Source organism: Carassius auratus, chromosome 22, assembly GCF_003368295.1.
Source record: "Carassius auratus strain Wakin chromosome 22, ASM336829v1, whole genome shotgun sequence".
NCBI lineage: Eukaryota > Metazoa > Chordata > Actinopteri > Cypriniformes > Cyprinidae > Carassius > Carassius auratus.
Genome location: NC_039264.1, coordinates 16,395,133 through 16,418,483, shown reverse-complemented (window position 1 = coordinate 16,418,483; position 23,351 = coordinate 16,395,133). Strand labels below are relative to the sequence as shown.

The 23,351-nt window shown below is 36.9% G+C and overlaps 1 protein-coding gene across 1 annotated transcript in view; it reads left to right on the top strand.

Moving 5' to 3' along the window:
* Positions 1-23,351, top strand: part of LOC113039826 (zinc finger protein 345-like) — a 42,983-nt gene that overhangs the window by 5,100 nt on the left and 14,532 nt on the right. The window contains exons 2-3 of the mRNA XM_026197928.1: positions 3,832-5,058; positions 10,266-11,297. Of these exons, the coding sequence (XP_026053713.1) occupies positions 3,834-5,058; positions 10,266-11,297 (2,257 nt within the window). The 5' untranslated portion in view covers positions 3,832-3,833. The remainder of the gene's footprint in view (positions 1-3,831; positions 5,059-10,265; positions 11,298-23,351) is intronic.

Sequence of the window (23,351 nt, the reverse complement as noted above, 5' to 3'; positions counted from 1 at the left end):
TTTATAGGCAGGAGTGTTAAGGTTAGCATTTTATGAACTTTTTTATTTTTTTACTTGTAAATTATGCACTTAAAAGTTTAATATGGAATTACATACCTTGTCTATCCCCGCTCATATGGTATTAATTTTATTTGTGCAGGTCTAAAAAAAAGTCTTACATTTGAGCTTAAAAATCCAGCTGAATCCAAATGAATAATTTTTTATAATATGCATGTTATATAATTATGTAGTCTATCAAACATTTGATAGTTATCTTTATAGAAACATGGGATTTGGGATTTTATACTGTTTAAAAAAATAATAAAATTAAGACCAATGTACCTCATTCATTACAAGTTTCAGGGATGTATAATTTATATATAAAATGCATCAAAATGACCAAACAAAGAAACCCTGATGAATTATGATGAACCCTAAATCTTCATTAAATGGATAGTCCACGCAAAAATGAAAGTTTGATGTTTATCTGCTTACAACCAGGACATCCAAGATGTAACGTTCAGTTACTTTGTTTCTTCATTTGCGAGTGAATCTCTCGCATATGCAACTAATTCTTCACTCTGGGCAACTTAATGATGTCTAATATTAGCCAATAATTAATAAATTCTCTGATTTTACTCGCCAATGTGCAAGTTGGAGGCTAAGTATAAGTTTAGTTCAGATGTATGTTCATTCACCGAATACTCTATGGCTTCAGTGTTTCACTCTCCATCAAGCAATCTGTGATATTTTTCAGTTCATCTGAATGGAAGTGCAACGCACCTGTTTTTGACGTACCATAATCTCTAGTCTGAAGGCACACACATCGCCATCGCTTGGTCGCACATAGCCATTGCATCGTTTTATTTTATTTTTTATTATTAACTTTTTTACCTATGTCTAGACATTTGGTTTGACATCTTTACTTAGTGATTATTTTAGCATTTGTCGGTTTCTAGAGACATGTTACAACTTTTTGATAAACCTCTCATTGGTTTTGTTTTGGAAATATGTTTAAAATTTATACTGAATGCATTTATGACTGTAAAGCATGTCTGTGTGTGTCAAAAATCGTAATTATTATAGGAATCGCAAAATTGATCAAAAAATTGTAATAGGTTTTTTTTTGTCGATATCGCACAGCCCTAGTTAAAATGTTTAGTAAAAATGACTAATAAGCATTCAAACATGGTTATCAAGTTTAAGTCTAAAGTTATTATTACTACGAAATACTAAAGTTCTATTATTAAATTATACTTGATTATCATAATGCTTGACTGGCTGATGTTAAGAGTGTACTTTCAGATATTTAATTAGCGTAATGGCTTGCCCTGTCAGTTGCTTTGACAGATATGTGTGTGCGTTCTAAGTGTATAAAACTTTAATGATCATATCCTTACAAAGATCGAAATTGCAACCATTTACGCATATACTGCAAGTGCATGTAATTGTTGTGCGACCTGTTTTCATTTCTATAAAAGCGTTCAGAGTATATGCCTTCTGTGTTGATACAGTAACCTTTCTGCTGGTCTATGAACATTAACCAATTAAACTTCAACTTTACATTCTTAACTTTAATGTAGTTTTTAAATTGCTTAAAATTAGTTGTCAATCACCCAGTCAGTGTTTTCCACTGTCAGGTGATGGAGCTAACTACCACTGGGAATGTAAAGGGCTGAAGAAGAGAGAAATTAAATAAATAACTAAAAAAGAAACACTGACACATTTCTTATGTGAATCACCTAAAGTTACAAATAATGGTGCTGGTGATAACGATCATGTGGTGAGTGTTGATCCACCAGCCATGGATGAGTGGATCGAAGTCTTCAAGTGGCTATGCTATGTAAATGGTTCTATGCACTGCATTTACCTTAAAGCCTGTGGGACGGAGTTTGCAAGTAACAGCGTTCGTCATCCAATCTACACATTTCGTAATTGTTGTTTTATGATGTGCGGTTTGAAATGATAGGTTATTGCAAAATCCAAATGAAACACCTACAGAGAGTGCACACGTACATGACGTGGATTCTATTAGGTTAGATTAGTGCACATGCACATTTAGATTGCGTTTTCTTTTTCATTGCATGATTCTGTCTATTAAAATGCATCACAAAATTCAAGATATTGGGCCTTTTATAGAATTTCATATAATTAAACTAAAAATCAAAACATCTACATGATTGCAAATGTGATTTAGTTTTAGAATTTCAAAACAGTAAAAAAATAAAAATTAAAAGACAAATTAAATCTAGCATTTTTAGTGTAAATCTGTGTGTATATTTTTTGTTTTTATAAGTGCCCTTTATAAAAAAATAACAATATGTGACATTTTAATGTGTTTCTTTGTATACAGTCCTTGAAAATGTCATACAGATCAACTATTACATTCTTGGTTGTATTTAACCGTGTCATGAATATCAATATTAATTTATTTCTAAAAATCACTTCGTTTTACCGTAAGTATTCTATAACAAGTTGCAAAATATAAACACCCACACCACAAATACTACATATTTTGTTTATAACGACCACAGCATGTCATCTATGGACATTTGTTCTATTTTTTTGGTAGAAATTAGTCAAAAATGCCTTGAAGTTATATATATATATATATATATATATATATATATATATATATAATCATACTAGCTCTCCTCCATTATTTTCATTAACCATGTAAACAAAGTATTTATTTTTATTTATTTTAAAATTCAATGTTTTACCATATGACATATTTTGTTTTACTGTATGACATAGTACGATTTCAATGTTTCATTGCATTTTTAATGTAATAAATTGATATAGGCCAATTCAGAATGATTTCAAAGAAACACAAGGCATCTCAAGTGAACCTTTTATTAACAGTAAAATATATATTCCCAACACTTGGAACATTTCTTTTCTCAACTCTCTTTCAGTACAAGGAACACATAGGACGTGCTATATTTAATACATGACAATATCAGTCAGATTTACAACAGTGAGATAACTTGTGAAAAATTCAGTTTTTAACATTCAGTTAAAAAAGAACAGTAACATTCATGTCTGCTATTAAAAGTTTATGAACAACCTAATCTCATATAATTTACAGTAATAGCTCATATCAAAAGATTCATCACTTTTTCATGAAAAATGTATAACAGTAACATTGTGGAGACAAACAGTAACATTATCTTTCATCAAATGTATAACTCCTCACACAGTTTTTTGCCTTTCAGCTACAACAAAATTCATCACTTTACTAAACCATTTCAAATTAGGGCTGGGATAAACGATTCTTTTTTAAATGATTAATCTAGCGATTATTTTTTCAATGCATCGATTAATCTAACGATGAATTTTTTTCAGACCGATTCGATTTCAATTATCTCCCCGTTAATTGACTACTAACAATTTATACCTGTTGGTTTACATATCTGAATGAAAAAAACATGAATTCCTTAACATTGCAATATGTTTATTGCTCTTAAAATTACAAAATAAAAGATGTAAAATAAAACAAAAACTTGATGTCTAGCATTCAATAAAAAAGGTCACCCAAAATACTTGTTTAGAGCAATTGAAAGAATACAGTAACCAATGTAAACTTGAGGGCTTTAAGCTAATACAGAGAGTGCTTTTTTTTTTTTTTTTAATTAACAGTGGGAGCCAGCAGCCTGTCATGGAGAAAAAAAAAATCTCTGAATGCTCCACGTGAAACATTGAGCATTTTTCTTGTCTAATGTTGTGTCCAATGATTTTGGTTAATATGCACAAGGGAGAGAGAGAGCAAGAAGCGCTCTTGTTGTTTGAAGCTACAAGCTGATTTAGATTTACTTTACTGAAAATAAACCATTCTTACTTTTATTTCAGAGATGATTGAAAAAAATAATGAAGAATTATCACACCTTAAGGATCAAATAGACATTCACACTGGAGAAAAAACATACAAGTGTTCACACTGTGACAAGAGATTCAGTCGGTCAGGAAACCTTAAAAGACATGAGAGGAACCACACTGAAGAGTGTTCACACTGTAAAAGGAGATTCAGTACTTTGGGACGCCTGAAAACACATGAGAGGATCCACACTGGAGAGAAACCGTACAAGTGTTCACACTGTGAAATGAGATTCAATAATTCGGGACACTTGAAAGCACATGAGAGGATCCACACTGGAGAGAAACCTTATAAGTGTTCACACTGTGACAAGAGATTCAGTGTGTCAGGAATCCTGAAAAGACATGAGAGGATTCACACTGGAGAGAAACCGTACACATGTGATCAGTGCGGGAAGAGTTTCACACTAAAAGGACACCTTAAAGAGCATATGAGAGTTCATACAAAGGAGAAACCACATTCATGTAATTTGTGTGGAAAGCACTTTCAATGTCTGCAATATTTGAAAGTACACCATAAAATACACACTGGTGTGAGAGAGTACATGTGCCTTGTGTGTGAAAAGACTTTTACTACAGCAACCTGTTTAAAACGGCATGAGAGGATCCACACTGGAGAAAAACCTTACCAGTGTTCACACTGTGGAAAGAGATTCAGTGATTCTGCAAATCTGAAAAGACATGAGAGGATTCACACTGGAGAGAAACCATTCACATGTGATCAACGTGGGATGAGTTTCATAAAATCAGAATATCTTAAGAAACACATGAAGATCCACACTAGACAGAGACTGTACACATGTGATAGGTGCGGGAAAATGTTTTTGAGAGCTTCAGTCCTGAAGCAGCACCTGAGAGTTCATACAAATGAGAAACCACATTCATGTCATTTGTGTGGAAAGAGCTTTCAATGTCTGCAATATTTGAAAGTACACCATAAAATACACACTGGTGTGAGAGAGTACATGTGCCTTGTATGTGAAAAGACTTTTACTACAGCAACCTGTTTAAAACAGCATGAGAGGATCCACACTGGAGAAAAACCTTACAAGTGTTCACACTGTGAAAAGAGATTCAGTGATTCTGCAAATCTGAAAAGACATGAGTGGATTCACACTGGAGAGAAACCATATCACTGCACTGCATGTTGGAAGTGTTTCAATAATTCATCTGCTTTAAACAGACATATAAAAAACAATCACAGTAAGTAGATCAACTTAAGTCCTGATGCTGCCTTCTCTTAAAATTTTAAAATTTTATGCTCTTTATGCTCATATGCTCTTTACACAATAATGAATTAAGCAAAACATATTCTTGATAAATCTGTCATTACTAGTGAGGTGACAAAGAAACATTTCCTAAAGTTTTCACAGTGAATAAAGTTAATCTTCAAAACCAGCAGATTCAACTGTGAGATTCATATACACTCAAAGATACAGTTCCTCTCCAAAAAACAATGTCAAAAACTGTTAAAGTCATGTCATACTGAGTCTGACATTTTTTGCATGTTTTTTCGTATTCGTGATCTGAAAAATTTGTCACGGACAAAGACCTTGCACACTGAATCCGATGCGTATTAATGACTGTGTTACGAAAATAAACAGCAAAACAATACAAAATGGCATCTTCGAGTAGGAAGGATGATTTTTTTTGTCTTCTCTTCTTAAAAAGAGAAAAAGAAAGATGAAATATTGGGTCCATCCTTTCCTGCAATCACGTAGAGAGGGAGGATGGATTACCCAGACCGATTCGAAGTTTACTTCAGGATGTCAGTCGCGCAGTTTGATGTTTTGCTTACGATACAGGAGCCACATATTAGAAAGAAGACGACCAGTTTCCGTGAATCAATTGATCCTGAACAGAGACTGGCAGTATGTCTAAAGTATGGACCCCCCCGCACGCACACACATGTGCGGTTTACAGGGACTTAGGCCCCGTCCACACGGAGAAGCGTTTCTGTGAATACGCACAAATTTTTTATCGGATAGGCGCTTCGTCCACACGCATCCGGCGTTTTCGTAAGGTGAAACCGCTATTTTTTGAAACCGGGTCCCAAAGTGGATAAATTTGAAAATGCCGTCTTTGCGTTTTCATCTGGACGGCTAATCCGTATATTTTCAGAAACGATGACATCATCGTCTCCCCCCTAGTCAGACACCTCTACGTCACGTAACAGCAACAAAAACATGAACAAACACTGAACGATTGTCTTTTTATTAACTAACATTAACACAGATTAATAAATGTATTATTCCATGTTCGATTGTGTACCACCCGCAAGAGCATAGTCCAAGTCTTCTTCTCTGTTTTTAGTGTATCTCTGTGTCAGAATTACAGCACCACATACTGGTCTGGCATGTATACTACATCATTTTGCGGTTTCGTGTGGATGCGAATATTTCTTGAGACGAGGAAAAAAAAGATCGGATTGGGGTAAGCTCCTTCTCCGTGTGGACAAGGCCTTAGTGTGCTATGATTATAGCTATAACAATATTTGTATATATAATTGTAGGTATCTAAGCACTGGTGATTCATTCACCACCATTGCCAGCAGTTTTACCGTGGCTCTGAATTGTCAAAACGTCTCTCAAAATGCATTTTTATACAGTCTATGGTTTTTATGGATGCAAAAAACGCAGAAAATCAAACCTGTTGAGATTTGTATTTTTTTTGATGGATGAGTTTCGGAGGTAGTGTGCAAGCGTGATTGAGATAACATGAGGTCGAATTTATTTTTTGAAATGCAAAAATTAGGGTTGAGTATCAATAGGGTTTTATATGATACCGGTGCCATTTCGTTACTTTTAAAATGGTACCGTCGCCAAACAGTGCCTGAACCGATGCTTCTATGAAAATAAATTTAAAAAGCCTAAAAGGATAACATTTAAGATAATTAAAAAGATTTAAAATAAATCCATAGTTCATGCTCCTTGGATGCTCTTATTTCACAAGCTTCCCTTACTTTAAGGCTAATAAATGTATTTCATGATCTGGGTCATTATTTAATACAAAACCACACATAATGTTTCTACTGTATCTCTGTCAATCACTCTGATATTTAGTTAAAATGAGTGCTGTCACTGTCTTTAATCAGTTCTGTGAATGACTGTATGGTCATTCTTTATAAAGTAATTACAATGTTGTGTGTAAAGTACAATCTTACTGTTCATTCACACCAGACACGACATGCCATATAATATCGCGCTATTCGCTCGTAGTTGGACGCTTGAACATTGAGTTTATTCACTTCATTCGCACATGAAATTAACTTCACAACAGACGCGAATTTGCGTCATAGAAGGGGCTTCTGCCAGTTGAGTTCACGCAGCATTGTGATTTCATCCACCATTTTTTCGGATAATTTTCTAAATATTACTGTTATAGTGTCATGAAATGTAGTTTTAAAAGAATTTCAGGTGAGAATGTAATTGGTTTAAACTCAAATCTGCGGTTTATTTATGAAAATGTGTTTCGCCGAATTTCGGAGATTATCAGCTCCATGCTATCAGCGGGAGCTCAGTGCTCATGTATCCGCCGAGAGCAGCCTCACCTCGGCTAGACCTTCTGATATGTGCCGCTGGCTTTGATGTCTCTTTAGTGGCTAAACATAAAATAAAGTCAATTTTGGGTCAATCTAACAGGTAATCTTTGATCTTTATTCAATTGAACTATTTCTTCCAAGCAAGATACTTTTTTTTTTTTTATTCCTGTTTCTGCAAAAATATTAAGAAGTATCCTACAGCTCCGGGTATCCACATACAGCTACTATGACTTTGTCCTCCATATTTGTTTCAGATTTTCCCTCCGCTCGCTACATCATATTCCCATCACTACTAAAGCAAGCTCCTGATTGGTTAACGCAGCATGAAATTTCACCAAAGTTCAGATTTTTCAACCCGCTTGTTTCGCACGTCAAAACGCCCTAAACACTCAATTCGCGCGGCAGGATGTCTATTTGCATTTTTGTATTGACTTAACATGAAAATCACTCGCGTTTAACGCTTAATTCGCGCCTGGTGTGTAAGAGGCACTGAAATCTGCATTCTTATTTGGTTCGGTGCATTCTGATTACACAAGTGGTTTTCGGTACCCAACCCTTGTGAAAATTTTTCATGGGAATTTCGGACTCGGTGTGCAAAGGCCTTAAGTCTTGTACAGGGAGTGCAGAATTATTAGGCAAGTTGTATTTTTGAGGAATAATTTTATTATTGAACAACAACCATGTTCTCAATGATTCCAAAAACTCATTGATATCAAAGCTGAATATTTTTGGAAGTAGTTTTTAGTTTGTTTTTAGTTGTAGCTATTTTAGGAGGATATCTGTGTGTGCAGATGACTATTACTGTGCATAATTATTAGGCAACTTAACAAAAAACAAATATATACCCATTTCAATTATTTATTTTCAGCAGTGAAACCAATATAACATCTCAACATTCACAAATATACATTTCTGACATTCAAAAACAAAACAAAAACAAATCAGTGACCAATATAGCCACCTTTCTTTGCAAGGACACTCAAACGCCTGCCATCCATGGATTCTGTCAGTGTTTTGATCTGTTCACCAATCAACAGCAGCAACCACAGCCTCCCAGACACTGTTCAGAGAGGTGTACTGTTTTCCCTCCTTGTAAATCTCACATTTCATGATGGACCACAGGTTCTCTATGGGGTTCAGATCAGGTGAACAAGGAGGCCAAGTCATTAGTTTTTTTTCTTTTAGACCCTTTCTTGCCAGCCACGCTGTGGAGTACTTGGACGCGTGTGATGGAGCATTGTCCTGCATGAAAATCAAGAATGCAGACTTCTTCCTGTACCACTGCTTGAAGAAGGTGTCTTCCAGAAACTGGCAGTAGGACTGGGAGTTGAGCTTGACTCCATCCTCAACCCGAAAAGGCCCCACAAGCTCATCTTTGATGATAGCAGCCCAAACCAGTACTCCACCTCCACCTTGCTGGTGTCTGAGTCGGACTGGAGCTCTCTGCCCTTTACCGATCCAGCCACGGGCCCATCAAGACTCACTCTCATTTCATCAGTCCATAAAACCTTAGAAAAATCAGTCTTGAGATATTTCTTTGCCCAGTCTTGACGTTTCAGCATGTGTGTCTTGTTCAGTGGTGGTCGTTTTTCAGCCTTTCTTACCTTGGCCATGTCTCTGAGTATTGCACACCTTGTGCTTTTGGGCACTCCAGTGATGTTGCAGCTCTGAAATATGGCAAAACTGGTGGCAAGTAGCATCTTGGCAGCTGTACGCTTGACTTTTCTCAGTTCACGGGCAGTTATTTTGCGCCTTGTTTTTTCCACACGCTTCTTGCGACCCTGTTGGCTATTTTGAATGAAACGCTTGATTGTTCGATGATCACGCTTCAGAAGCTTGGCAATTTTAAGAGTGCTGCATCCCTCTGCAAGATATCTCACTATTTTTGACTTTTCGGAGCCTGTCAAGTCCTTCTTTTGACCCATTTTGCCAAAGGAAAGGAAGTTGCCTAATAATTATGCACACCTGATATAGGGTGTTGATGTCATTAAACCACACCCCTTCTCATTACTGAGATGCACATCACCTAATATGCTTAATTGGTAGTAGGCTTTCGAGCCTATACAGCTTGGAGTAAGACAACATGCATAAAGAGGATGATGTGGTCAAAATACTCATTTGCCTAATAATTCTGCACACAGTGTATATCAGTTTGCTCTCATATATATTATTCTTATAATGCCATGTGGCTTTACAATTGATCATGATTTGCTTTTTTTTGGTTGCTCTGTCAGCTTTTTATATATCTAAAGTATACCTGTATGTCTATTGTGTATGAAATGGATTTTATAAATAAACTTTGGATTTGCTTTTCATTAATAATTAATTCAATATATATGCATAACATTTGGCTATACCATTTGGATTCTATGGAAACTATAATGCTATTAAAATGCCAAAGATTTTGGACATTTGAAATAGATGTTGCTCAGTCAGAACCATAATAAATACATTATAGCATCATTCAGAGAATAACGCTGACAATATACAGAACATATTTAAAAACAAGAAGCTTTTTTACTAAGATGATGCATGGTAAGCTTTACATTTCAATATAATTATGAGTAACAGAGGCTTGTATTGTAAAATTAGCTGTATATTCTAATCAGTTTCTGATACTTATACTAGCTATAAGTTAATGTTTAATATCCCCTGCATAAAGTTGTTTTGTTCTGGTGAGAAATAAACAAAAGCGGTTTGTGGTGTACCTTTTATCAGTGTCCTTGCAAATCTGCCCTGGGGTAAGCAGATAAACATCAAATTTTCATTTTTGGTTGAACTATCCATTTAATAATGGTGAAAGTTATAAAGCTACAAGCTGATTTAGATTTACTTTACTGAAAATAAACCATTTTTACTTTTATTTCAGAGATGATCGAAAAAAAGAACGAAGAATTGAGTGAAGTTGAGAAGAAAAATCTTGTTGAAACTGGACAAAAACCCTTGAGTTGCTCTCAAACCAAACAGAAAGATTTAAAGAAAATAAGAGCCAAGAAAGCTTTTACCTGCACTCGGTGTGGAAAGAGTTTGAAATGCAAATTTAATCTTGAGCGTCACATGAGAATTCATACTGGAGAGAAACCGTTCACTTGTGATCAATGCGGGAAGAATTTCGCACAATTATCACACCTTAAGGATCACATAAACATCCACACTGGAGAAAAAACATACAAGTGTTCACACTGTGACAAGAGATTCAGTCGGTCAGGACACCTTAAAAGACATGAGAGGAACCACACTGAAGAGTGTTCACACTGTAAAAAAAGATTCAGTACTTTGGGATGCCTGAAAACACATGAGAGGATCCACACTGGAGAGAAACCGTACAAGTGTTCACACTGTGAAATGAGATTCAGTAATTCGGGACACGTGAAAGCACATGAGAGGATCCACACTGGAGAGAAACCTTATAAGTGTTCACACTGTGACAAGAGCTTCAGTGTGTCAGGAATCCTGAAAAGACATGAGAAGATTCACACTGGAGAGAAACCGTACACATGTGATCAGTGCGGGAAGAGTTTCACACTAAAAGGACACCTTAAAGAGCATATGAAAGTTCATACAAAGGAGAAACCACATTCATGTAATTTGTGTGGAAAGCACTTTCTATGTCTGCAATATTTGAAAGTACACCATAAAATACACACTGGTGTGAGAGAGTACATGTGCCTTGTGTGTGAAAAGACTTTTACTACATCAAAATGTTTAAAACGGCATGAGAGGATCCACACTGGAGAAAAACCTTACCAATGTTCACACTGTGGAAAGAGATTCAGTGATTCTGCAAATCTGAAAAGACATGAGAGGATTCACACTGGAGAGAAACCTTATAACTGTACTGCATGTGGGAAGTGTTTTAATAATTCATCTGCTTTAAACAGACATATACAAAACAAACACAGTAAGTAGATCAACTTCAGATCTGATGCTGCCTTCCCTTCAAATGTGACACAATAATGTATTAAGCAAAAATAATCTGGATAAAACTTTCATTACTAGTGACGTGATAATGAAACATTTTCTAAAATTTGCACAGTGAATAAAGTTGATCTTCAAAACCAGCAGATTCAACTGTGAGGTTCATATGAATTCAAATATACCACACATAAAATATCAATGTTTATGAATAGATTAAATGAAACGGGACAAATTTAATCTTGACAAACTATGTATCATTATAAAGATCTAAGCCTCAAGCATCAGCGACAGATCACTGTTTTTCAATGGAAAGCTTATAAAGACTGTATTTGCTACATTTGTGTAAACAGTACACATTAAAAACATTAACATTAGAAATGCTGTGCATACCAGATCCGTCGTAATAACGAGTCATAAACACATCCACAGTTGTAAATCCCGGTTCAGTTAGGAAGGTAAGGGTCCACTGAAAGACATCTCATGAAGCACGTTTAGTCCAATGAAGAAATAAAATTGTAATATGGATCATAATTCCTTTTGTTTACGTTTCAGTTCTTCAGCGACAGAACTGTTAATGTCCGTTATGGAATAACTCACGGTCGGAAACTGCGTCTTGGTAGTAAAAACGGCATGGTTTTGCAGCGTACAGTGTCACAAACAGAATGAGGCGATCCACCAGAAAAAGGAATGAATGAAATATAGGCGAAAGATAGTTTATTTGAATTTGCCGCTCCCTCATGACGTGTTCTGATGCACCTGTCAGCTGATGGAAGCGGAACTTACAGCGATCTCCTTTTCCTTTGTTTGTTTTATTTTTTACAGTTTTAATATATGTGAGAGTGTGCTTTATGTTGAATGTGAATGTATCTACATGATTATCTACATGATTAGCTGTTTTTATTTTTTCTCTATAATCTTTCTTACTATAACTGTCTGTTTGTTTGTTTGTTTTTTTAAAGTGGTAAAATATAGCTTAATTCACACCATATTTCTGATATTATAGATCAATCTTAAAAGATTAACTTTGATCGTTCACTTTTCCGTGAGTGCATTACACCTGCAAAGCGTTAGCACTCGTTAGCTTGTCATTAGCTTTTTCTTTTCTCCTCCTCTCTCACGCTGCAGTTTTTCACAAGTTCATCAAACAACCGCATTAAGAATATTTCATCAAGCACGGTGAGTAATGGCTTCGCCTGCTATTATTTGCACCTCTTGCCACATGTACAGTTTATCTATCTCTGTCACTGATCAGTGGCGCCCCCAGAAAATTTTGACAGGGTGGCCAAATGAGGCCACAGTAAATTTTGGGGTGGCACATTAAAATAAAGGAAAAATAATTAAGGGTTTGCGATATAGACAAAAAGTTATATCTTTGTGAGTTCTAGGATTTTATCGATAATGATAATTAGACTATTTTGCTGAGTGTTATTGCGCTGATATCTTATGTTTAAATTGTGCTGACACCTGATTTTTTTAAATTTTATTTTTACCTTTACACCATTGTTTCTAAAAGTGTGCACCATCTTTTAGGTCAAATACTTGCATTTGGGCTTCTACCAAGCAAATGCAATCATTATAAACAAAATTGATCTTTGCAATGCAGATAAAATAGAAGCTGTTAGATGTTTTTACACACTGTTTAATGCAGCTCTGTGGAAGATGGAATACTTTAGCCTACAGTTACAAATGAATAAATAATGTTTTGATATTTTAAAGATAAAACATTGAAAACTGATGTTTGAAATTATTAAGAAAATGAAAAGGTTCCATAAGATGTGAAATTGAAACCGCCAATAGGTGGCAGCGAGTCACTGTTAATAAGTGAGTCATTGCGATTGAACCGAATCATTTAAATGGTTGATTCATTCAGGAACGAAGCACTTTAATGTTGCTCAGAGACTCAAAACTGTGGCTGCAGCAGGTGCTGCATTTTTTTTTTCACTTCTTAAACTATTGTGAATTTACATTCTGCATTTAAATTAATAGTACCCACTGCAAATCATCCTAGGGGTGGCCACAGGTGTGGCCAGAGTTTATACAGGGGTGCCCCCCCCCTTGGGGGCGCCCCTGTCGCTGATGAGGGATTCACATGTGATAAATGCAGGGAAATAGTTAGGCTGACAGAGAAGATTTCAGAATTAGAGACACTCATCCAAACTTTAATTGAGGACAGTAAGTCGGTGTCCCTGCCCGGACATGGCCCTAGATACGGCATTGGATGCGTCTAGCTCAGGGAGTCCTATACATTGTCCGTTTCCGGCAACAGAGCCCCTGCAGCAGGAAAACTGGGTGACAGTGAGGCAGCGTAGTCGTGGGTCAAAACACCGTTCTTCTGTTCTGATCAAAACATTAAACAGGTCTGAACTCTATTGGTGTTAGACAACATGTTTCAGGACCTACTCAGTATGAAATCTAAATCTAGAGTATGATTTCGACAATGTCACATGGAATTGATGTTGATAGTGTTGAAATTATTTAGCCAAGTGATGATATCTCAGATCATTATTTAGTTCTGTGCAAACTTCATATAGCCAAAATTGTAAATTCTACTTCTTGTTACAAGTATCGAAGAACCATCACTTCTACCACAAAAGACTGCTTTTTAAGTTACCTTCCTGATGTATCCAAATTCCTTAGCATATCCAAAACCTCAGAACAACTTGATGATGTAACAGAAACTATGGACTCTCTCTTTTCTAGCACTTTAAATACAGTTGCTCCTTTATGCTTAAGGAAGGTTAAGGAAAACAGTTTGACACCATGGTATAATGAGCATACTCGCACCCTAAAGAGAGGAGCCCGAAAAATGGAGTGCAGCTGGAGGAAAACAAAACTAGAGGTATTTCGTATTGCTTGGCGGGAAAGTAGCATATCCTACAGAAAAGCATTAAAAACTGCTAGATCTGATTACTTTTCTTCTCTTTTAGCAGAAAACAAACATAACCCCAGGTATTTATTCAATACAGTGGCTAAATTAACGAAAAATAAAGCCTCAACAAGTGTTGACATTTCCCAACACCACAACAGTAATGACTTTATGAACTACTTTACTTCTAAAATCGATACTATTAGAGATAAAATTGCAACCATTCAGCCGTAAGCTACAGTATCACATCAGACAGTGCACTATAGACCCCGAGGAACAGTTCCACTCATTCTCTACTTTAGGAGAGGAAGAATTGTATAAACTTGTTAAATCATCTAAACCAACAACATGTATGTTAGACCCTATACCATCTAAGCTCCTAAAAGAGGTGCTTCCAGAAGTCATAGGTCCTCTTCTGACTATTATTAATTCCTCATTGTCATTAGGATATGTCCCCAAAACCTTCAAACTGGCTGTTATTAAGCCTCTCATAAAAAAAACACAACTTGACCCCAAAGAACTTGTTAATTATAGACCAATCTCGAATCACCCTTTTCTGTCCAAGATACTAGAAAAGGTGGTATCCTCACAATTATATTCCTTCTTAGAGAAAAATGGTATATGTGAGGATTTCCAGTCAGGATTTAGACCGTATCATAGTACTGAGACTGCTCTCCTTAGAGTTACAAATGATCTGTTCTTATCATCTGATCGTGGGTGTATCTCTCTATTAGTTTTATTGGATCTTAGTGCTGCGTTTGACACAATTGACCACAGCATTCTTTTGCATAGACTTGAACACTTTGTTGGCATCAGTGGAAGTGCATTAGCATGGTTTAAATCGTACTTGTATGACCACCATCAGTTCGTAGCAGTGAATGAAGATGTATCATATCGATCACAAGTGCAGTATGGAGTACCTCAAGGCTCAGTACTAGGGCCGCTACTCTTCACGCTTTATATGTTACCCTTGGGAGATATCATCAGGAAACATGGTGTTAGCTTTCACTGTTATGCTGATGATACTCAGCTCTATATTTCCTCGCAGCCCGGTGAAACACCAATTTGAAAAACTAATGGAATGCATAGTCGATATAAAAAATTGGATGACGAGTAATTTCTTACTGCTAAATTCAGAAAAAACAGAGGTGTTAATTATAGGGCCTAAGAACTCAGCTTTTAATAACCTAGAACACTGTCTAAGACTTGATGGTTGCTCTGTCAATTCTTCGTCATCAGCTAGGAACCTAGGTGTGCTACTTGATCGCATCCTTTCCTTAGAAAGCCACGTTTCTAGCATTTGTAAAACTGCATTTTTCCATCTCAAAAATATATCTAAATTACGGCCTATGCTCTCAATGTCAAATGCAGAAATGTTAATCCATGCATTTATGACTTCAAGGTTAGACTATTGTAATGCTTTATTGGGTGGTTGTTCTGCACGCTTAGTAAACAAACTACAGCTAGTCCAAAATGCAGCAGCAAGAGTTCTTACTAGAACCAGGAAGTTTGACCATATTAGCCCGGTCCTGTCCACACCGGCTCCCTATCAAACATCATATAGATTTTAAAATATTGCTTATTACTTATAAAGCCCTGAATGGTTTAGTACCTCAGTATTTGAATGAGCTCCTTTTACATTATACTCCTCTATGTCCGCTACATTCTCAAAACTCAGGAAATTTGATAATACCTAGAATATCAAAATCAACTGCGGGCGGCAGATCCTTTTCCTATTTCGATACAGATCCAGTCTGATTCGAGATCAGAGGGTCAATGCAGTCACCCGGATCCAGTACGTATCCAGACCAGATGGTGGATCAGCACCTAGAAAGGACCTCTACTGCCCAGAAAGACAGCGGAGACCAGGACAACTAGAGCCCCAGATACAGATCCCCTGTAAAGACCTTGTCTCAGAGGACCACCAGGACAAGACCACAGGAAACAGATGATTCTTCTGCACAATCTGACTTTGCTGAAGCCTGGAATTGAACTACTGGTTTCGTCTGGTCAGAGGAGAACTGGCCCCCCAACTGAGCCTGGTTTCTCCCAAGGTTTTTTTTCTCCATTCTGTCACCGATGGAGTTTCGGTTCCTTGCCGCTGTCGCCTCTGGCTTGCTTAGTTGGGGTCACTTCATCTACAGTGATATCATTGACTTGATTGCAAATAAATGCACAGACACTATTTAACTGAACAGAGATGACATCACTGAATTCAATGATGAACTGCCTTAACGTTTACTGTGTTGAGACGTTCTGCGTTTGGTCTCGTACTCTATCGCATACGTTGTCAGTGTTGTGGGCTTGCTTAGACCTTTGTTGTGATAAACATTAAAGTGTGTTCAAGCACCAGCCAAGAGAGTGTAAAGAAATACCCTTTGTGAGAAGCAGTTAAATCAGCGGGAGTTAAAAGCAGATCGTAAGTGTATTTATTTCTTGTCTCATTAGTGTTTAGCGCAGTTGTCGTTGCTAGGAAACACTTTTTTGTTTACTGTGTTGAGACGTGCTGCGTTTGGTCTCGTACTCTATCGCATACGTTGTCAGTGTTGTGCGCTTGCTTAGACCTTTGTTGTGATAAACAGTAAAGTGTGTTCAGCTGAATTCAATTTCCGTTTTGTCGGGTTCAAAAAAGATTAGTATACCGCGGCAGTGGTTGAGGCAGCCCTCCAGTTTAAGCCCTCCTCTTGTGAAGACTGAAGAGTGTAAAGACCATCGACTCTACCGTGCGACTCCACCGGGCAGGGACACCGGCAGGGGGATATAAGTATTGTTTTGATTAATCTTTTTCCTTTTCCTTGTTTCATTTCTGTTTCAGTTGTTTTTTGTTTATAACCAAATCTTACTATGTGTTTCCAGATCCCTACTATCATTACCACTCGTAAACCATGCAACACACAATGTAGACAGCGCAATCTTAACAACCTGCATACTTTGCCTATGTCTGCTAATACACTACTTTCTTTTCCTATTGGTCTGGAATTGCCAGTCTGCTGTAAACAAAACCGATTTCATTACTTCTATTATTAGTCATTCAAAGCTTAATCTCATGGCCCTAACAGAGACCTGGATCAAACCAGAGGACACTGCTACACCTGCAGGACTCTCCAATAATTTCTCATTTTCCCACTCTCCCCGTTTGACTGGAAGAGGTGGAGGTACTGGTCTGCTCATCTCTAATGATTGGAAATTTAATCCTTTACCATCTTTGGGTATCAACAGCTCCTTTGAATCTCATTCAGTTACTGTTACCTACCCTTTTAAAATAAATTTTTTAGTTGTCTATCGACCCCCAGGACCACTGGGTAACTTTTTGGATGAATTAGATGTGTTGCTCTCAACCTTTTCTGAGGATGGTACTCCCCTAGTTATGCTTGGAGATTTCAACATTCATCTAGATAAACGTCTGTTTGCCGATTTCCACATTCTGCTCGCCTCTTTTGATCTCAACCGAGTGTCAACTACTGCTACTCACAAATCAGGCAACCAACTGGACCTTATTTATACACGAAACTGCTCTACTGATCATGTTCTGGTTACTCCACTGCACACGTCGGATCACTTCCTCCTCACTCTTAACCTCAACATGATCCCTGACACATCACTTACCCCTCCACATGTCATCTTTCGACGTAACCTACGCACACTTTCACCCTCCCGGCTATCTGCAATGGTTTCATCTTCACTTCCTTCCCCTAAACTGTTTGCATCTTTGGATGCTAACAGTGCTACTGATACTTTCTGCTCCACTCTTACATCTTGTTTAGACACTGTTTGCCCCTTATCTTCCAGGCCAGCCCATAACACCCCTTCTGCCCCTTGGTTATCTGATGTTCTACGCGAACACTGTTCTAAGCTTAGAGCTTCTGAAAGGGTGTGGCTCAAGTCCAAAAATACTACTGATCTTATTGTGTATCAGTCACTCCTATCTCCTTTCTCTGCTAATGTCTCCTCTGCTAAAAGGACATACTACCATAACAAAATTAACAATTCATCTAACTCTTGCATGCTTTTTAAAACATTTTCCTCACTTCTTTGTCCTCCTCCTCCTCCTCCTGCTTCATCTCTAATAACTGACGGCTTTGCAACGTTTTTCATTAATAAAATTAAACACATTAGTGCACAATTTTCCACACCAATCAGTCAAGCTCTTATCACCACCAAACTTACACTCATTTACATCCTTCTCTTCACTCTCTGAGGCAGAAGTGTCAAAACTCATCCTTTCTAATCACCCTACAACTTGCCCGCTTGATCCAATTCCATCTCATCTCCTTCAAGCCATTTCTCCTGAAGTTGTACCTGCACTCACTCACATCATCAACACTTCCCTCCACACTGGTGTTTTTCCCTCATCATTTAGACAGGCACGTATAACTCCACTACTTAAGAAACCCAACCTCAACCCATCTCTTTTAGAGAACTACAGACCAGTTTCCCTTCTTCCTTTTATTGCAAAAAAACTTGAACCAGCTGTGTTCAAACAAGTCTCTACATTTCTTACACACAACAATCTCCTTGACAGCAACCAATTTGGCTTCAGAAGTGGACATTCAACTGAGACGCCCTTGCTCTCAGTTGTTGAAGCTCTAAGACTGGCAAGAGCAGACTCCAAATCTTCAATACTTTTCCTGCTTGATCTGTCCGCTGCTTTTGACACGGTTAACCACCAGATCCTCCTATCAACGATACTGGCGAAAGGCATCTCAGGAACAACACTTCAATGGTTTGAGTCTTACCTATCAGATAGGTCCTTCAAAGTATCTTGGAGAGGTGAGGTGTCCAAGTCTCAACACCTAACTACTGGGGTGCCTCAGGGCTCAGTTCTTGGACCACTTCTCTTCTCTGTCTACATGGCATCATTAGGTTCTGTCATTCAAAAACATGGCTTTTCATACCACTGCTATGCTGATGACACTCAACTCTACCTCTCATTCCATCCTGATGATCCGACGGAAGCTATTCGCATCTCAGCTTGTCTAACTGACATTTCTTCCTGGATGATCACCTTCCATCACCTTCAACTCAACCTTGCCAAGACAGAACTGCTTGTTTTTCCAGCAAACCCATCGTTCCATTACAATTTCACCATCAAGTTAGGCACATCAACCATAACTCCTTCAAAAACAGCTAGAAGCCTTGGAGTTATGATTGATGATCAGCTGACATTCTCAGACCACATTGCTAAAACTGTCAGATCCTGCAGATTTGCTTTATTCAACATCAAGAAGATCAAGCCCTTTCTTTCGGAACATGCTGCACAACTCCTTGTTCAAGCTCTTGTTCTGTCCATGCTGGACTATTGCAATGCCCTCTTGGTAGGTCTTCCAGCCAATTCTATCAAACCTTTACAATAAATTTAGAACGCGGCAGCAAGATTAATTTTTAATGAGCCAAATAGAATACACGTCTCAACTCTGTTTATCAATTTGCACTGGCTTCCAATAGCAGCTCGCATAAAATTCAAGGCATTGATGTTTGCCTAGAAAACTACCACTGGCTCTGCACCCATTTACCTTAATTCATTACTTAAGACTTATATGCCCTCTAGAAGCTTGCGTTCTGCAAGTGAACGTCGCTTGATTGTGCCATCCCAAAGAAGCACAAAGTCACTTTTACGGACTTTTAAATTAAATGTTCCCTTCTGGTGGAATGAACTCCCCAACTCAATCCGAGCAGCTGAGTCCTTAGCCATCTTCAAGAAACGGCTTAAAACACATCTCTTTCATCTTTATTTGACCCTCTAACTTTAACACTCCCTATTCTAATTCTATTCTTTAAAAAATCTAACTACCTTTCTAATCTTTTTGTATTCTATTTTCTTTTCATTTATTATGCAATTGTATATGTATGTATGTGTGTGTGTATGTGTAAAGACCTCTAACTAGCTTGCTCTATTCTTTTATTTTTGTATTCTCTCTGTTTTCTTTTTATTTATTATATTAGTTAAAATCCCATGCTACATGTACTGTGTTAACTTAACTGAGACTTGTTATAGCACTTAAATATCATTGCTCATTTTGTTGTTTTTGATTGCTTCTACTGTCTTCATCTGTAAGTCGCGTTGGATAAAAGCGTCTGCTAAATGAATAAATGTAAATCATTTTGCATTATTGAGACACTGTTTTCCAAATGAATGTTGTTCAGTGCTTTGACGCAATGTATTTTGTTTAAAGCACTATATAAATAAAGGTGATTGATTGATTAACATCTGTTTGAGTGCAAATCAGCCCAAATCAGCTCGCTATTACTGTATGATCACGGCTATCAAAGGGAATGCGTCTATATGAATAGAGAGTGGATTATTTACTTTATGGCACATTTGTGTTATTACCATCTGTATAAGTGGCCATCAGCACATCAGCACTTATTTGCATCGTAATTCATTGTGAATACTGCATTTCTAACAATCTCAGGATTTTCTGTAATTGGCAAACAGATGTTTTTTTTCTTTCTTATTATTCTTATTTTTCTTAATCAAATTATTCTTATTGTATTTTTCTAGTGATAAAATAAATCACTTATATGATGTCTAAGTTTCTGTCTACTGTTTTATAACTGAAAAAAACTATGCCGTGGTATATTTACTGACTAAATAGTTGTAGAGGCCTTCAATACTATTGGGAAATATATTTTCTTATATTTGGGGGGTGGGGGGTGTAGACATAGTCTCAGAAAATATTTGCAGGAGTCTTATTTTTCATGGTATTTTATTCAGATTCGATACTGTAGCTGACGGCTGAATGGTTGAAATTTTATCTCTAAGAGTATCGATTTTAGAAGTAAAGTAGTTCATCAAGTCATTACTGCTGTAATGTTGGGAAATGTCAACACTTTATTTTTCGTTAATTTGGTCACTGTATTGAATAAATACCTGGGGTTATGTTTGTTTTCTTCTAAAAGAGAAGAAAAGTAATCGGATCTAGCAGTTTTTAATGCTCCTCTGTAGGATAGTTTACTTTCCCACCAAGCAATATGAAATACCTCTAGTTTTGTTTTCCTCCAGCTGCACTCCATTTTTTGGGCTGCACTCTTTAGGGTGCAATTGTGCTCATTATACCATGGTGTCACACTGCTTTCCTTGACCTTCCTTAAGCGTAAAGGAGCAACTGTATTTAAAATGCTAGAAAAGAGAGAGTCCATAGTTTCTGTTACATCATCAAGTAGTTCTGAGGTTTTGAATATGCTAAGGAATTCGGATACATCAGGAAGATAACTTAAAAAGCAGTCTTTTGTGGTAGAAGTGATAGTTCTTCCATACTTGTAACAAGAAGTAGAATTTATAATTTTGGCTATATGAAGTTTGCACAAAACTAAATAATGATCTGAGATATCACCACTTGGCTGAATAATTTCAACACTATCAACATCAATTCCATGTGACAGTATTAAATCTAGAGTATGATTTCGCAAATCAGTAGGCCCTTAAACGTGTTGTCTAACCCCAATAGAGTTCAGAATGTCTATAAATGCTGATCCCAGTGCATCTTTTTCATTATCAACATGGATATTAAAATCACCAACTATGAAAACTTTATCTGCAGCCAGAACTAACTCGGATGTAAAATCACCAAACTCCTTAATAAAGTCTGTATGGTGCCCTGGTGGCCTGTATACAGTAGACAGTATAAACATAAGGGGATTTATCATTAACATTTGTTTCTCTGGATAATGTTATATGAAGCACCATTACTTCAAACGAGTTATACTTGAAGCCTGTCCTCCTGAAAATCCTGAAAACGTTGTTATAAATTGAAGCAACTCCTCCCCCTTTGCCTTTTAGACGCGGCTCATGATTATAACTGTAACCGTGAACTCATTTAAAATAATGTAATCATCAGGTTTTAGCCAGGTTTCTGTCAAACAGAACACATCTAGATTAGGATCAGTGATCATACTATAAAAAGTGTTTTCTTAGAAAGGGATCTGATATTTAATAAGCCAAGTTTTATCATTTGTTAATCCATATTGCATCTGTTTTTTATTTGTTGATCCTCAATAAAATTGTTCATCTTAACTTGGTTTGGATGTTTTTTGTAGTTTCTAGTTCGGGGAACAGACACAGTCTCTATAGTGTGATATCTAGGTGAAAGAGTCTCTATGTGCTGAGAATTAGCTGACCTCTGTTACGTGAGGCAACTAGCAGACAGTCGGTTTAGCCAGTCTGTCTGCTTCCTGACCTGGGCCCCAGTTAGTCAAGTATAAACACTAAGACTATTTGCCATATTTCTAGAGAGAAGAGTGGATAAAGATACAGGAGAATCCTGAAAAAATACATATACTTTGTTATACCCCTTCCCACCCCCTAGGAAAAAAATAATAATAATAATAAATTAAAATAAAAATTATAATAATAAAATAAATTAAAATGTAGTTAAACCAAGTAGAACATAAAAAAAAACACAATACCTACTGTAATATAAAGAATGTCAAGCATTATCACCAAAAATAATAAAATCTTAATTTGACATTCTAGAAGTACAGTTATGGTCAGAAAAAATAATAATAAAGGGATTCCAAATCTCAGAAAACATACCAGTCTTGCCCTTTAACGTATATCTAATTTTTTCAAATGAATGAAACTCATGACATCTCTCAACCAGTCATCGAAAGATGGAGGGAGTTTTTGTTTCCACAGCAGGAGAATGCGCCGTCTGGTTAATAATGTAAAAAATGCAAAAGACTTTGCAGTATTTCCAGGCAAATCAGTGACATTTGACGAAAGACCAAAAAGTGCTACCAATGGGCAAGGCTCAATCGGTTTCTTTGTCACTAAAGAAAAACAATTTAAGATTGATAGCCAAAAAGATTTTAACGATGGACATGTCCAAAAAATATGCATTAAGTCTGCTGGGGCCTGATGGCAACGGTCACAGAGAGGATCAATACCAGGCTTGATTTTTGCCAATCTCACTTTTGTCTAGTAAATTCGATGAATAAATTTTAACTGGATAAGACTCTATCCACAAATAGAGGAGGTATGAACACGGGACAGAATCTGGTTCCAAGTTTCATCACCAAATGTAAGACAAAGATCTGACTTCCATTGTTGTTTAATAAAAGAGAGATAGGAATAGGAAATGGAGGAAATTAGCTTGTATAGCGTAGACAACACACCTCTTTTATTTAAAAACACAATCAGTGTTTAATGCGCTGGGCTCTTATTGTCCAGAG